This window comes from Myxine glutinosa, chromosome 6 (assembly GCF_964187855.1).
Source record: "Myxine glutinosa chromosome 6, kmMyxGlut1.1, whole genome shotgun sequence".
Taxonomy (NCBI): Eukaryota; Metazoa; Chordata; class Myxini; order Myxiniformes; family Myxinidae; genus Myxine; species Myxine glutinosa.
In genome coordinates, this window is record NC_136266.1 from 119,127,314 (window position 1) to 119,145,443 (window position 18,130).

At 42.8% G+C, this 18,130-nt stretch overlaps 1 protein-coding gene across 1 annotated transcript in view; it reads left to right on the forward strand.

Moving 5' to 3' along the window:
• The window catches only part of NPAS3 (neuronal PAS domain protein 3), a 287,095-nt gene that overhangs the window by 141,307 nt on the left and 127,658 nt on the right, over positions 1–18,130 (forward strand). The window contains exons 2-3 of the mRNA XM_068120941.2: positions 422–507; positions 7,159–7,248. Coding sequence (XP_067977042.2) covers positions 422–507; positions 7,159–7,248 — 176 coding nt within the window. The remainder of the gene's footprint in view (positions 1–421; positions 508–7,158; positions 7,249–18,130) is intronic.

Consider the following 18,130-nt stretch of genomic DNA (forward strand, 5'->3'; position numbering starts at 1 on the left):
ACCCTGGTGTTGGGCCAGCGGCTAGGGTGCCGGCTTAGGATCCTAGGATCCTGGGTTCGAATCCTGGTCGATCGCTGAATTAACGCCAGGGGGGTTGACTCAGCCTGTCATCCTTCCGAGGTCGGCTAATTGAGTACCAGTTCACTGGTAATTCCCTGTTTGTCGTTAAAGGCGGCAAAAAGGGTTGGCGTCAGGAAGGGCATCCGGCCGTAAAACATTGCTTCAAAAAGGGGACCGAAAAACAACAACAACCACGGTTCCCGAAAAAGGCCAACTCCCGCTTTGCCGGGAAAAATGGCCTCTAAAGGTGGTTATTTTTTTTTTATTATAATTGCTTGCACTGAAAAAAAGGTGTTCATTTTCAGTTTGTGTTATGCTAGCTTTGCGTGGTTGAGTCATCACGTGTTATCATGTATTGCAGGCATGCGACAGCAACATCACTGTCAAAATTCCAGTGTCTTGACTATGGACGTTTTTGAGCAGCACCTTGGAAGTCAGATCCTGCAGGTGGGTTCATCAATAATAAATGCATTTGTAGGCTGCTTTAAAATTAAGTACGGGAGGGGATAAGGAAAACGTTTTTCGTAACACTAAGCTGTCACGCTCACCACCATCCCAAACGTCACAACAAATTGTCGCACTCTTATTATCCCTTAGAGACTGGTGACCAAGGGCAGACCTTTGTCTTCTCCTCTCTTTTCTTTCTTATCATGTTTCTTACCCTCATTATTGTTTTTGACTGTGCTGGTACCTTCACTAATAATTCTCTGTCATTTTACTTAAAAGTGCATCATTGCTGCAACCTGTTGTTGTGGCTGGGTTATAATAAGACAAAGTATCCCAGCAGATATACATACAAGGATCATCCCATAAGTCATTTTTAATTGGCCAAATATTTCTTGTCTATTATTGTACAGTCATGTGAAAAAGGAAGTACACCCCATGTAAAGTTTTGACTTTTTCAACATATTGCAACATACAGCTATTTGATCTTCATTTCAACAATATTGATAGATAAAGGTGATATAATATAACAAATATCATGAAACATTTACATTTTGTCGTCCATTGTATAATTTAAATAAACATAAATGCAAATTTCGCATGTGGAAAAAGTAAGTACACCCCTACATTTATCACTACTTCAAACACCTAAAATTTGAATCAGGTGCACCAGCTCAGGTGCAAATGATTAGAACATCGTTAGAGAGGATCTTGGAGGAACCTGTCTTATTTAAACCTCAGACATTTAGTTTGGTTTGCTCTTTGTTGTTGAAGTGTGCGGTGTCACCATGCCTATATCAAAAGAGCTTTCTGATGCCTTCAGAAAGAAGGTCATCGATGCCTATGAGTCTGGGAAGGGATTTTAAAAGATCTCCAAACTATTTGAAATCAATCATTCGACTGTCTGGAAGATCATCTACAAGTGGAGAAGATTCCAAACAACTGCCCACGTGTTCAGGCCGGGCTGCCCCGGCAAGTTCAGCCCGAGAGCAGACCGCAAGATGCTGAAAGAAGTCTCGAAGAACCCCAGAATGTCATCACGGGACCTACAGGTAGATCTTGCCACTGTTGATGTCAAAGTGCACGAGTCTACCATTAGAAAGAGGCTGCACAAATTTGATCTACATGGGAGGTGTACCAGGAGGAAATCTTTGCTGTCCAGAAAGAACATCAGGTCCAGACTAAAGTTTGCCAATGAACACCTCGGCAAAGACCAGCACTTCTGGAACAATGTGCTCTGGACAGATGAGTCAAAGGTAGAGCTATTTGGCCACAGTACCAGAAGACATGTTTGGCGAAAACCAAAGACAGCATTTGACCAACAGAACCTGATACCAACTGTAAAGCATGGTGGTGGAAATATTATGGTTTGGGGCAGCTTTGCCGCATCAGGGTCTGGGCAGCTCACCATCATAGAATCCACTATGAATTCTTCATTGTACCAGAGGGTGCTTGAGGATAATGTGAGGTCATCTGTCGGAAAGTTGAAGCTCAACCGAAGGTGGACCTTGCAACATGACAATGACCCTAAACATACCAGTAAATCCACCAAGGAATGGCTGAAAAGAAAGAAATGGAGGGTTCTGGAATGGCCAAGTCAAAGCCCGTATCTAAATCCCATCGAGATGTTGTAGCGGGATTTGAAACGAGCTGTGCATGCAAGAAACCCCTCAAACATCACACAGCTGAAAGAATTCTGCATGGAGGAGTGGGAAAAATTTCTCCCAGTCGATGTCAGAGACTGGTAGACAGTTATAAGAAACGCCTACTTGAGGTTGTTTCTGCCAAATGGGGCAATACCACCTATTAGAGCCAAGGGTGTACTTACTTTTTCCACATGCGAAATTTGCATTTATGTTTATTTAAATTATACAATGGACGACAAAATGTAAATGTTTCATGATATTTGTTATATTATATCACCTTTATCTATCAATATTGTTGAAATAAAGATCAAATAGCTGTATGTTGGAATATGTTGAAAAATTTATCACTTTACATGGGGTGTACTTACTTTTTCACGTGACTGTAGAATGCACATCGACTGGTACACAGATCACCAATTCTGCCAGTATCCTTTATTCTCCAAATTCGTTTTGATACACCCAGAACACAAGGCAACCGGCACAATCTGACATTGTCATGTGCTTGATTCATCCGTTGGTGCGAACATGCAGAGAGGGCAGAAATCTGGAAACAGGGGAGCATACTTGCAGGATACCTGTTTGTCAATAGGGCATTTCTCCGATGTGTAATTCATTTTATTGCTTTTGTTTGATTAGAGAAGGTGTTGCTCCCTCTCAACTGAAGTGTGCAGATCACCGCATGCTTGTGCAAGGTTGGATGACATGAGAGAAAATTTAAATCAAGAATCCAGTTGCTGCAAGTTGGTTTCCTGTGCATTAAGCTTCTGAAATAACCCATTCGGTCCCTTCTGGAATGACCGAATAACCATGCCCAGGAAGACCAACAACCCATTCTGCTTTTCCTTTTGTGTGAGCTTTAGCATGGGAATAGAGCATCAGCGTTTGAATACAGCAGCAACAAAGTCCTTGTAGGAAATGACGAATGTGACTTCCACTGAACAGAACAAATGCCTCTGTAGTACGATGAGGTGGAAGAGGAATTACCTTCATTGTTGTAGAACTGTTGTTGGCCACCATGGCCAAGATAGCCAGGTCTGACTGCACATTTAATCTCCATAAGCAGGTTGTTCTTACTTTTTCTCATGGAAAAAAAAACCTTCTCAGATATTGGAAAAACTTTAGGTGTTGGCTGTACTTCCTTGCTGGCATCTGAAACACGTGGCTTATGCATCAATGTTCAACTCAAGCATTCCATTTGATGCAAGGTTCTTTATAGGTGGATGGAGCCTGCCTTGTATTACATTCTCATTGGCTGCTCTTGGATGCTGATAAAATGTGACAAAAAATTTGACCATCTTCTAAGTGTTCAAAACTTTTTCTTTTTTTAAATTATTCTTTTTTTTTTGGCCCACTCCATTGTTTTGCCATTGCTGATACACTGTAATGGGTGTGCACTCGACCAAATTATTGCAGTACATGCCTGTTGTGCACTCAGCAATGTGTCCCTTCAAAATGCAGTTCGTTCTTTGCCATTTTTCAATTCCTCGACTACATATGTTTTTAATTGTGCTGCTCCAACAGCATTCATAGTGCTACAGAAATCCCATGACCATGGTATCTTCAAACATTGCAGTCTTCACATTTTTCCCCCTTGATAGCAAAAAAGCAGGGGATCATTTTAAACAGGGGATTGTGTAAATGACTGGAGGTGTTTGGAATAGATGGATCCAGAGAGCTGGCTGAGGTGTGTGTGTGTGTGTGTGTGTGTGTGTGTGTGTGTGTGTGTGTGTGTGTGTGTGTGTGTGTGTGTGTGTGTGTGTGTGTGTGTGTGTGTTTGTGTGTGTGTGTGTGTGTGTGTGTGTGTGTTCTCGTAACACAGAAATGTTTTTTGTGATTAAAACTACAGTGCTCTTTTCAGCTGGGACTTGATCAAGCAATATTGAGATATTTTCCACACTCTCAAGGACTGTGATGACATTATAACTCCATTTTATTAAGCAATCTGACAGCTCACCAGTATACATACAGTCAAGCATAAGGAATGAAAGTTTTAAATGCACGAATCACATCTAAAACGTTTTGTAATTTATCACGTGTGCATTGGTTCCAAAAAGAGCCATAATACACGGGGATGCTGAGCCGAGTGTTCCATCTAATACTATTCGCCAGGAGACATAAAATATCCCATGGTGTCTTTCACTAGAGTAAGCGATTGGTTGTCAGCACCTTGGCCAAGTTACAACTTCCTACCTGAATGTGCAGGGCACTGCATCAGCGACACAGTCGTGCCTTGGGGATCACCAAACCAGCAGGCAAAATTTGTCATCAGATCCTCGTCCAATATGTATTTGCTAGACAATGATGAAATAAACACGAATTCACATAAACATAATAGTAAGCTTTAACTTTAGACCCAATGTCTATGTGATGGCAGAAGTAAAAATCATGAAAATGAATGTTAAACTCTCGTACGATATGAATTGATGTTCAAAACATTAAAACGAACAAGTACAGATACATTCAAAGTTCACCGCCCCCATGCCAAATAATAAATAACATATCCTCCAGCACGGCATTGCCGGGGCACCTTCGGCGCCCGGCGATACCACCGCGCATCACATAGAGACGGTATTGGGAGGGACAGATGTACAATAATTGATTGATTAATTGCATAATGAAAATAAATAAATAAAAATCGTAAAATAATTATTTTCTTAATCAATTGACTAGTCGCATACCTAAACCACCAGTGTTTCATTCCGAAGCTGTTACTTTTAGATAATTTATTAAACGATTAATTAATAAAAAATTAAATAATTAATCTATTAATTTATTAATCAATAAATCAAAAATATCCTTCATAGACACATCACTTGGTTACTGTCATGTTCAAATATCAGCTTCCAAGCTCAAAAGGTGCCTGAGATATTGCCCAGATGAGAAGGAAAATAAATAAGTGATTAATACCAAAAGTAGATAAATAATAATAGTACAACAATTAAAGTATTAATCAATTGGCTAATCAAATACTAAAACCACCACCGTTTCATCTAAATGTGTAACTTTTTGAAAATTAATTAGATAATTAATCAAATAATGAAAGAATTAATCAATTATTTGATTAATCAATAAATCAATAAATCAAAAATACCCTTTTCACTCAAATCACTTGGTCATTGTCACGTCCAAATATCAGCTTCCTAACTCAAAAGGTGCCTGAGATATTGCCCAGAAGAGAAAGGAAATAAATAAGTTCTTAATAAATCGATAATAATGTAGTAATTAATCAATTAATTGATTAATCAAAAAATATAAAAACACCGTTTTGCCAAAGCACTTGCGCATTATTGTGCCCAACTTTCAGCTTCCCTAGCTCAAAGGATGGCTGAGATATCGCCAGGACAAACAAACAAACAAACAAACAAGAAAGAAAACAAACAAACGGAGTGAAAAATGAGTGCTTACTCCCTTTCGGCGCGCATCATCGTTGGCCCCCTTCGGTGCCCGGCGATGACGTCATGCAGTGCATGGAGATGGAATAGGAAATGAGCGGTGTGCCATAGTAAATTCCGCAATGTGGTCGCCTGATTATGCTGTTGCTAGGCCCAAACCTGGAAAAGCTCTTGCAGGTGCCAATTTAGCGCTCCAGCACATAAAGAGATGGAGAGTATCGGGGCTGATGATTTGTGAGACAGCACGAGGTTCAAAGCTTCAACCAACATCTTGGGTGATGTCTTCTCTCTAAACACAGCACAGGAAGGCCTTTCAGGATTGGCCTGTCACTTGCACTGCCGCCTCTAAGGCAGCACAACACTCTTTGCAAATCCCATATCGCTCCATTCCCTCCCGGACAATGGCTTTTGTTTTGTTTTTACCGCAACCAGCTCTGGTCACCTCTTCCTCGACAATCTTTCTTATTTTTGCTTCACTTAATCATAGATTTGCGGAAATCTCCAGGAATGTGCTTCCCCTTGCAAAAGTGCTAAAACCCCCGCCGCTGCATCTCTCACTTTTGTGCTGATGTACTGTGGTTCGGCTGATAAAATCGCAGCCAAAGCCGCCTCTATTCCAAGAAAACGCAACTGCGTGTGTCCGGCAATAATCTCTGCCAATTAATAAAACCAGCAAAGCCGCAGGCACATTCAAGATGAATTGTCTGCATCACTTGGTCATTTAATTATAATTATTTACTTTGCACCAACTGGAGCTGAAAAATACATGCGGTAGGCTCTACATTCGCCTGGCTAATTTCTACTGCCAATGCCTCTGTTTGCAAACTCTTGTGTTAATGCCTTTTTTGGGGAAATTGAACGAATGTTTAATTGACGTCCAATACAAAAAAAAACCTGTCATAACAATCAAGTGCTTATGCAATCAAGGAGTCATGAGGCAAGGATTCAGTTGACAGGCTCTTTCACTTTTTACTGACAAGGCATTGGACAGGTTTGAAATGCTAACCTTTGCATCTTCTTGACCATGTGCGGTGCAATTAGGTTCACACGCAAGTGCAGGCAATTTGTCAATATATTAGCCGACAGGCATATTTCGTATTCATTGTGCTTCGCTTGGCAGTGCCCTCCTGCATTTCAGTCACTAAAGGCCGCAACAGCTTTCTGCTCAGGTGGTTTTTATTCCAGTTGCGCGCCGGCCAATTGATGTAGAAATAAAGGATGCTGCAAATTTTTCATTTAATATATCACTTGGCAATGGCATTACGAGGGAGAGTCAAAAAGTCCCCCCATCCCTGCCCCCCAACCACCGGATCGTGAAGGAACGGTCCTGTGCCAGCGGACCTTGGTGCAGCGGTTCGTCCTTCTCTTTGTCGTTTTGTAGCAGGTGTCATGTTCTCCCCTCCTCTGCCCATCCCCAATGGTAGCGGGTGTGTCTGCCGTTTAAGCAGAAGTCATGACTTTGGCTCCAAAACTTTTTCGAAAAGGGGCAAAACTTTTTGACCCTTCCTCTTGTAGCAATTACATGTCTAACCACATCTAAACAGTCTAATAAATGGTAATTGTTATTATTATTTATTATTATTATTTTACTTTCCATTATGTGTTTCTGTCTGCAGTCACTGGATGGGTTTGTTTTTACACTGAACTACGATGGGCGGTTCCTCTACATATCTGAAACGGTTTCTATCTACCTGGGCCTCTCCCAGGTAAGTGCCAATGAAGAGCACCACTAATCAAATTAATTCGCTGCCATGTTCTGGCTTCCTGGATTTCCACAGAGCTCTCGTCTTGTGACTTCTTTTGAAAGCCTGATAAAGGCTCCTTCTGGCAAAGCAAGCGGCTGCTCTGGGCTCTGGGAAACTTCGCAAGATAATGGCTAAAAGCGAGTGCTTCTGCTTACGGCTCATTGCAAAAGGCCCTAAAGTACATCATTAATTTGAGTTTTGAGTAAATCCTCTCCTTGTAGATAGTGGCCAATCCATGAATAACATTAATTGAGTCAAACACAAAGCAAAGCTCTTTTCATTTGAATCTATTCCATCGTTGTTGAGTTTTGGGCTCGCCATTGTGTGCGCAAATGAAGGGTGGAACTGATAATATGTATTCATTTGAAGGGCTTTATCTCTTTTCAAGTGCCTATTTTTACTTCGTAGATTTTTAGTTTCATATTATGATTATCGACCAGTTTTTTTTGAGTATTTCAAGTGATTATTCAATGTTGTAAATGTATTGTTGCTGCTTTACTGATTAACAATGAATTGTAACCGCTGGTGTCCTATGTCTTCTCTCGTCTTCTTTGAAATGTCATCTCCTCCTATATCCATCTCTCCAAAGACAAGAGGAATTGAAGAAAATTTTGTGCTCTTTATTTATTTATTTTTAGCCATACTAACTCTGCCTTCCCTGAAATTAATTTTCATGGTCTAAAAGAAAGAAATAAAATGCCGGTTCTGGCAAAAAAAAATTAAGAAAAAGAAAATAGAATTTCAGAGAGCTCACAAAAGTAACTGATGTGTTGAGTCTCGACCGAAACCTCTTGGAGAACGTGCTGCCCCTTAATGGTGCTTCAGCAGTTTAGCTGACTAAACCTTTCGAGATGAAGAGCAGACAATGAGGACTTTCCTATAGGTGTATGTCAGACACACACTAGATTCAAACGGAGTGAAATGATGGTAGGACACAAGAGCCTATGGAGACAAATGGTAATGTACATCCAGCTCATTGCACCAAAACTCATGCGTATTTGTGGTTTAATAATAAATTGGCACAATATGAGTTTTGCGGATGCATATGAGCGGAATATATTGGTGAAAGATTAGGATGTGATTATGATGGGATCTATGAAGGTTTTTTGTACATTTATACAACGATGGCTCTGCAAGCTTGAGCTGGCTTTGATGGAAGGAAGGTCTGTTAAATCACCATGGCTCACATCATTGGCTTCCATTGTCACTCTCTGTCTCCCAGTAGAGCAAAAGCTTTCTGATTTTTTTTCTTTTTTCTTTTTTCTTTTTTCTTTCTCACCCCCATGAACCATCGCCAGTTGTGTTGTTCTTGTTTATTTATTTCGCCAGGGCCTCGTCCACCCAGGCTCAAAAGTCTTGCTGATCCTGCGTTTTCACTCAGGTCGGTGTTTCATGAGCCGGTGGGTGGCTAAAACTGATGGCTTTCGTTTTCGGTTTAGCTCACACAAAAAAGAAAACCGCTCTCCTCGCAGAATCGATTAAACCGCAACTCTTAAGGCTGCGGTCTTTGCTGCTGCCGAATCGTTTTGTCATTTACGTCAATTTTCCAGGCTCGTTATGCCGGGCTCTATACGCGTACCGCGCTCGGTTTCTGTATGTGGGGTCGGGATGGTGGGTGAGATTCGCCAGGGTGAGGTGGGGTTGGGGCTGGGGGGGGTTCAGTGTGGGGCTCCTTGCCATCGCACCAGGGATACGTATATATATATATATATATATATATATATATATATATATATATATATATATATATATATATATGTATATATATATATATATATATATATATATATATATATATATATATAAATATATATATATATATATATATATATATATATATTAACGACAGATTATTGCAGAAAATACGATAATCGTGGAGAGGTAATAGATTAATTAGCACAAAAGGACAATTAACCGCTCATCAGGGATGATTATGGTTTAGTAATTGACACTAATGGTGCTTTAACCTTCAGAGTTGGTGTGCAACGGTGTTGGGTATGGATTTGATTCGCTTGATAATAGATCACAAAGGTGAATGCTGAGAGGAATATTATTGCTGTGTTTTGCAAATGTTTCTCAACCGTACAGAAACTGTTCGAATGTACACATCATTAAGCTTTGAACGAGTGGCAGGTCGAGGTAGATTATCAGGCGTTTCCTTCGAGATTCATGAATTATTGTCGTTGTTTTTTACATTAATCTATTGCTCACGGAGGAGTTTGTACATTAAACACGTGGAGAACAAAGACATTCGTAGATAACAGGACTTAAACCTGGGTTAGCACCTTGCACAATGAACCAACCAGATGAAGATCAAGAACGACCTGAGCCGTGGCCTCGTAGGGCCAGCACAGGTTTTCATTTGTTTACAACAGCTTTTCCCAGTAACCCCATCGCATCATGCTGCGCCTTGCTTGCTTTCACAAGCACCACAACGTGGTCCTCAAAATGTAATCCGAAAAGAAAAACGAAACGACACGTTGTGCCCTGGAAAGGTCTCATCCTGCCCTTTGATACTCATGTAAGGATATTACAAACAATGCGCATCATAATAATCATTGATAATAATAACTTAAAAGGTTGAAATATACATATACACACATATATATTTGTGTGTATCTATATATATGTATATACTGTATATATATGTATATAATGTATATACTGTATATATATATATATATATATATATATATATATATATATATATATATATATATATATATATATATATATATATATATTCAAAGATATATATATATATATACGGTATATATATATATATATATATATATTCAAAGATATATATATATATATATATACGGTATATATATATATATATATATATATATATATATATATATATATATATATATATATATATATATATATATATATATATATATATATATATATATACTAGCAGAGGTACCCGGCTTTGCACGGGAGTGGGAGGAGGAGGGGAGGGGGAAGAGGAGGGGAGGGGAACGGGGGGAGGGGGGAGGGGGAAGCGGGGGAGGAGGAGGGAGGGGGGAAGAGGAGGGGAGGGGGAAGGGGGAGGGGGAATGGGAGGGGGAGGGGGGAAGGGGGGGAGGGGGGGGAGGGGAAGCGGGGGGGGAGGGAAGGGTGCGGGGGTGCCCAGGGGAAGAAGGGCCCCTCCCTCCCCTCCCCCCTTCCCCCCCCCTCCTTCCCCTCCCCCCTCTCCCTCCTCCTTTCCCCCTCCCCCTCCCCCTTCCCCCTCCCCTCTCCCCCCCTCCCCCTCCCATCCCCTTCCCCTCGTTCCCCTCTCCCTTCTCTTCCCCCTCCCCTCCTCCTCCCCCTTCACACCAGGGGGGTTGACTCAGCCTGTCATCCCACCGAGGTCGGAAGTCGGAACTCATTGTCGTCAAATAAATGTAGCCTGTATGTTTCACTCTTTGTCACATGCCGTTGGTCCCATGTCAATCGGATGAAGTTGAAAAATTAACGTTACGAAGGTTCTCTGGGACGTACTGATTCCGAATAATGAAGTTGAAAAATTAACGTTCCGGAATACGCTAATTACGCTAACAGAAGCGCTGGAGGGAGCACTGCGCTCCCTCCCTTAGATTCCCTCCCTTAGATTCCCTCCCTCTTCTGCTAGCGCTAATTACGCGTAACACACTAATTTTAAAACCCGAAGTTTTTTTAATTTTAAGGTGTGCTGTAGTCAGAAGCGCTAGAAGCGCTGCGCTCCCTCCCTTCGAATCCCTCTCTCTTCTGCTAGTGCTAATAATACGCTAATTTTAAAACCCGGAATTTTTTAAATGTTTATGTCTCCGTGACATTCCTGGGACCATCCCGAGTCGAACAGTACTTTCCGCTCGCAAATCCGTCCACGGGTTCTCGAGATCTTAGAGATCATAGATAGATCAGGATACAGACACAGAGGCCAACTCTACTTTATATATATAGATATATATCTTTGAATATATATATCTTTGAATATATATATATATATATATATATATATATATATATATATAATATATATATATATATATATATACACAGACTTGGCATTTAATATGGAATATTATTTTTTTCTTGTCTTGGGTTTACTTTCTTAACTCAGTATATCAATCTGGTGAGTTTCTTTTACACTTAGGTGATTTATTTGTTAAAAGAACCATGTCACTGATTGTCTGTCGCAGCAAGAAGTCAACAACAGGATTATATCACAGGTGGCGTGGCAAAATATACGGACAGATGCATTTGATGATTGGCTTCACAGTCGGGTATACAAGGGTTGTTGCGTTCTGTATTAGTGGAAAACAACTGCTACACGTCTCCAAAAGTTATTGCCGCTTCCTCTAGAGATGGTCCGTCAACTCGACAATGCTGTTTGTCATGGAGTGGTGGCTTTACGAAATTATGGCATGAAACAGCGTGCTTTTGCTCGGCAGTATGGCATCACTCAAGGTCAGGTGTCAAAGATCCTGAAACGAAATGCTCAGAGGGGTGTCCCTACTCCAATACCGAGGCCAGGACGTCCCCGCAGAACCACAAGGAGGGATAATCGCCAGTTGCACCGGTAAGTCCGCAATGGCCACACCAAGTCAGCTAATCGGCTTCGGGCTGAGTGGCAGCAACTGACAAATGTGCCTGTATCCAGAAGGCTAGTCAACCAACGATTGGTTGAAGCAGGCTATCATGCCAGGAGTCCCCTGAGAAAGCCACGCCTGACCAGACAACACCGCCAGCGCCGATTGCAGTGGGCCAGAGAGCACCGTCAATGGCAGCCAGGACACTGGAATCACGTGATCTTCAGTGACGAGTCTAGATTTCTGGTCTGTCGTCAAGATGGCCTCGTCCGAGTCCGCAGATAAGTGCATGAAGCCTACAACAAAGATTGTGTAGTGCCAAGAGTCCAAGCTGGAGGTGGTGGGGTGACCGTTTGGGCTGCTTTTCATGCAAGGAGAAAAACGGACCTGGTTGTTCTGAATGGAAACCTGAACCAGTTCAAGTACAGGGCCATTCTGGAAGAAACATTGCTTCCATTTGCTCGTGCAGCCTTTCGAGGAAACTTTGTCTTCCAAGATGGCAATGCACAGACTCATCGTGCTCGCATGATCCAACACGTTATTGCTGACCGTGGTGTAGAGCATATGGAGTGGCCTGCCATGTCCCCGGATATGAATCCGATAGAGAACTTGTGGGCAGAATTAACGCGTCAAATCGACCACTTGGACCAGCAGCCGACCTCTGTGCGTGAATTGCAACAGGCTATTGTCACTGCATGGCAAGCGATTCCTGTCCAAACCTTAGCAAATCTCGTGAACAGCATGCCTCAACGTGTACGTGCTCTCCTGAATGCTCGTGGGCGTTAGACGAAGTACTGAACTGTAATTTTACTGTCCGTAATCCCAGGCATAATTTAACTTTTGTTTTTGTTTTAAAAAATTTTGGCGAATGTGCAAAATAAAGAGATACTTCTGGAAAACGTACAGAAGTTTAACACAGTACTGTCCATGAATTGAGTTCGATATCAGTTTACATCACCTTCAAGGATCAATTTATTTGTTTCGAAATGTCAAATGTGGTTTTTGTTTCTTTTAAAGGTCACATTAACAAAATCTAGAATAATTTCAAAATAATTCCAATGAACTTTTGGAAATAAGACATCTTGAAAGGTAAGTTCACCCCCACAAAAAAAATATTCCATATTAAATGCCAAGTCTGTATATATATATACAGTCACGTGAAAAAGTAAGTACACCCCATGTAAAGTTTAGACTTTTTCAACATATTTCAACATACAGCTATTTGATCTTCATTTCAACAATATTGATAGATAAAGGTGATATAATATAGCAAATATCATGAAACATTTACATTTTGTAGTCCATTGTATAATTTAAATAAACATAAATGCAAATTTCGCATGTGGAAAAAGTAAGTACACCCCTACATTTATCATGACTTCAAATACCTAAAATTAGAATCAGATGCACCACCTCAGGTGCAAATGATTAGAACATTGTTAGAGAGGATCTTGGAGGAACCTGTCTTATTTAAACCTCAGACATTTAGTTTGGTTTGCTCTTTGTTGTTGAAGTGTGAGGCGTCACAATGCCTAGATCAAAAAAGCTCTCTGAGGCCTTCAGAAAGAAGGTTATAGATGCCTACGAGTCTGGGAAGGGATTTAAAAAGATCTCCAAACAATTTGAAATCAATAATTCGACTGTCCGGAAGATCATCTACAAGTGGAGAAGATTCCACCAAACAACTGCCAACTTGTTCAGCACAGCCCGAGAGCAGACCGCAAGATGCTGAAAGAAGTCTCAAAGAACCCCAGAATGTCATCACAGGACCGACAGGTAGCTCTTGCCACTGTTGATGTCAAAGTGCATGAGTCTACCATTAGAAAGAGGCTGCACAAATGTGATCTACATGGGAGGTGTAAAAAAAACAAAAAAACACCTTTAGAGGCCATTTTTCCCCGCAAAGCGGGGGTTGGCCTTTTTCGGGCACCGTGGTTGTTGTTGTTTTTGTTGGTCCCCTTTTTGAAGCAATGTTTTACGGCCGGATGCCCTTCCTGCCGCCAACCCTTTTTGTCGCTTTTACGACAAACAGGGAATTACCAGTGAACTGGTACTCAATTTGCTGACCTCGGAAGGATGACAGGCTGAGTCAACCCCCATGGCGTTAATTCAGCGATCGACCGGGATTCAAACCCAGGATCCTAGGATCCTAAGCTGGCATCCTAGCCGCTAGCCCAACACCAGGTGTGCCAGGAGGAAACATTTGCTGTCTGCAAAGAACATCAGGGCAAGACTAAAGTTTGCCAATGAACACCTCGGCAAAGCCCAGCACTTCTGGAACAATGTGCTCTGGACAGATGAGTCAAAGGTAGAGCGATTTCGCCACAGTACCAGAAGACATGTTTGGCGAAAACCAAAGACAGCATTTGACCACAAGAACCTCATACCAACTGTAAAGCATGGTGGTGGAAATATTATGGTTTGGGGCAGCTTTGCTGCGTCAGGGCCTGGGCAGCTCACCATCATATAATCCACGATGAATTCTTCATTGTACCAGAGGGTGCTTGAGGATAATGTGAGGCCATCTGTCGGAAAGTTGAAGCTCAACCGAAGGTGGACCTTGCAACATGACAATGACCCTAAACATACCAGTAAATCCACCAAGGAATGGCTGAAAAGAAAGAAATGATGCTCCCCCTTCCTCTTCATTAACGGTATGGACCTCAAACATCCGGGGCCTTCGTTCAAACATAACTGATCTCTCCATACAGGTTGCTTCTGTCAAACCAGACGTGATCTGCTTAACAGAAACTTTCCTCCTTTATGATGTCTCTGATTCCATAGTATCTCTCCCGGGCTACTCGCTCCTCCGGTATGATAGACCTGAGCCTCGTCCTGGAGGCAGGGTTGCTATCTTTATCAAAAACTCTCTTCCTCACTCGCCCTGCACTGCACTCTCTCCACCTCACCCCCAGGAATACCTCTGGCTACGGCTTCCCCTTCGCTCCCACCTCTTGTTCATATGTGTGTTGTACCGTCCACCAAACAGTGATGACTCCATCTACATCTCGCTGTCTGATGATATGGACCAACTTCTATCTACTCATCCCAACTCTCTCTTCCTCATATGTGGTGATTTCAACTGTCATCATGCCAGTTGGCTGGGTGTGGGTACCTCTCTCACCAGCCATGGCTCCTCAGCAAAGGACTTCTGCGACTCACTGGGACTGACACAATCTGTCAATTTCCCGACCCGGATCTCAGTCAACGGAACATCTTCTCTTCTGGACTTGGTTATGACTAACTTCCCTGAAAATGTCTGCTGCTCTTCTTCTGCTCCGATCGGATCATCTGATCATGTCCTTGTTAAAGTGGACATCTCTCTGACCATCCTCAGGGAGCCTGCTCAGCGTCGACGAGTCTGGCATTTCACTCAGGCCAACTGGCACGGTCTTCAAGCAGCCATCAATCATCTGGACTGGTCTCCCATTTCTACCACCTCTGACATCAACTCATCCTGGGAATTCTTCCAAAGTAAATTGCTCTCTCTCATGCACAGATTTATCCCATCTCGTCTTCAGTTGTCTTACCCTTCCTCCCGTCCATGGTACACGGAATCTTGTGGTGAGGCTGTTGCCCAGAAACAACTTGCCTTCGTCTCCTGGAAAGCAAATCCAACGGAAGGAAATCTCATTTCCTTTCACAAAGCCCGAAACAAGTGTGTGTCCACCCTCAGGAGAGCCAGGAAACAATATCTCTCCGTTCTCAAGACCGAACTCTCTTATCTGTCTCCCTCTTCCAAATCCTGGTGGCGTCTGGTCAAATCCGTTTCCGGTGTTTGTTCCCCCTCCATCCCCTCCCTTACCTCAAACGGCTACACAGCTGACTCCGCACGTGAAAAAGCTGAATGCCTCAACTCTGTGTTTGCCTCTAAATCTTGTGTCCCAAACCCATCCCTCTCTGTACCCACCATACCCAGTCGTACCCTGCTGCTCCTGGACTCCGTGTCCTTTCCTCCTGACAAGGTGGAAAAGTTTCTGTCAACCCTCGACTCTGATTCTGCAACTGGACCCGACGGCATCAGCCCACGGGTCCTAAAATCCTGCTCTGCTGCTCTATCTCACCCTCTCTCTGTTCTCTTCACCCTCTCTTTTGCTCAAGGTCAACTGCCATCTGCTTGGAAATCAGCCAACATCACCGCTTTGCACAAAAAAGGTGCAAAAACAGATCCTAGCAACTACAGACCAATCAGCCTTCTCCCAATTATCAGCAAAGTCATGGAATCCATCATTGCTTCGGATATGAAATCTTTCCTCTTCTCCAATGGCTTGATCTCTGATCATCAATTTGGTTTCAGACCAGGTCACTCTACTCTGGACATGCTGCTTCTGCTGTCTCAACAATGGATGGAGGTCCTCAATGCCAAACAGGAAATTAGAGCTGTCTCCCTCGACATATCACGTGCCTTCGACACGGTCTGGCACCCCGCTCTGCTCACCAAACTCTCCTCCTTTGGTATCCATGGAAATCTCCACGCATGGCTGGCGGACTTCCTCTCTAGTCGTCGTCAACGTGTGGCCCTGAATGGGTTTCTCTCATCTCCTCTTCCTGTTCAGGCTGGAGTTCCCCAAGGCAGTGTTCTGGGCCCCGTGCTTTTTCTGGTCTTCATCAATGATCTCTCTGACTCTCTCGAAAATCCTCTCTATCTCTTTGCTGATGACTCCACTCTCTGCCGCTCCATTCCTCTTCCCTCAGATCGGCAGTCTGCTGCCTCCTCACTCTCTGAAGACCTGGACAAAATCACAGACTGGTCAAACAAGTGGAACATGTCTTTCAATCCTGACAAATCTCACACTCTTACTATGTCTCTCCGAAAAGATCGACTGGACAACCCTCCCATCTACTTTCTCAACAATCCTCTCCAAGAAGTTCTGTCGCTCAAGATTTTGGGTCTCACTATCTGCCATGATCTTTCTTGGGAAAACCACATTTCTAAGCTGGCCTCCAAAGCCAGTCGCCGACTGGGCATCCTCCGTCGTGCGAAGTCCTTCCTCGGCACACCTGAGCTCCTCACCACATACAAGGCTTTCATCCGCAGCTCAATGGAATACTGTTCTCCCCTATGGGCCGGTGCTCCTGCCTCACACCTAGCTCGGCTTCACGCTGTTGAAACCAAAGCTTTCAGAATTATTGGAATCTCCCGCGATGAAGCTATCTCTGAGGGCCTTTCACTCACTCACCGCAGGCAGGTAGGTGGTCTTTCTGTCTTCTACCGACTCCTCTCCGGCCTTGCACCCCCAGCTCTCTCTGTGCTCTGTCCCCCAAATATTCCTACAGGTCGCACAAGATCTGCCAGCAACCCTCTGATGGTTAAACTGCCGAAATCTCGGCTCTCTGCTCACCTTCACTCTTTCATTCCTCTTTTCTCCCGCCTCTGGAACAAACTCCCTCACTCCCTTCAATCCCACTCCTCCCTCCAGGTCTTTAAAACAGCTGTTCACCACCATCTCTTATCTTCCCCCATCCAAAACCTTGATCTTTTCTACCCCCGCTAATCCACCCCAGATCCACCTTGTTTGAAATTCCAACTTCTTTCCTGGAAGTCCTGGCAGTGTCCATATGTTTTATACCTCTCCCACCGCCCCCTTCCCACGCCCCCCCCCCAAAGCCCTCGCCCTCTCTCAGATCTCTCGATGTCTCCATGTCTCTCGGTCCCTGCTCTCAAATGTTGTGTTTGTGTCCTTCCCCCTCTCTCCCCATCTTGTCTACCGCTCCCTATGTTATATGTTTTATGTGTCGGTTTGTCTTTCTGTGTGATTAATGTTCGCTCTTTCACGAGCCTCGACCTTGTATACAAAAAAAAAAAAAAAAAAAAAAAAAAAAATGGAGGGTTCTGGAATGACGAGGTCAAAGCCCGGATCTAAATCCCATCGAGATGTTGTGGGGGGATTTGAAACGAGCTGTGCATGCAAGAAACCCCTCAAACATCCCACAGCTGAAATAATTCTGCATGGAGGAGTGGGAAAAAATTTCTCCTATTCGATGTAGGAGACTGGTAGACAGTTATAAGAAATGCCTACTTGAGGTTGTTTCTGCCAAAGGGGGCAATACCACCTATTAGACCCAAGGGTGTACTTACTTTTTCCACATGCAAAATATGCATTTATGTTTATTTAAATTATACAATGGACTACAAAATGTAAACGTTTCATGATATTTGTTATATTATATCACCTTTATCTATCAATATTGTTGAAATGAGGATCAAATAGCTGTATGTTGAAATATGTTGAAAAAGTCTAAACTTTACATGGGGTGTACTTACTTTTTCACGTTACCGT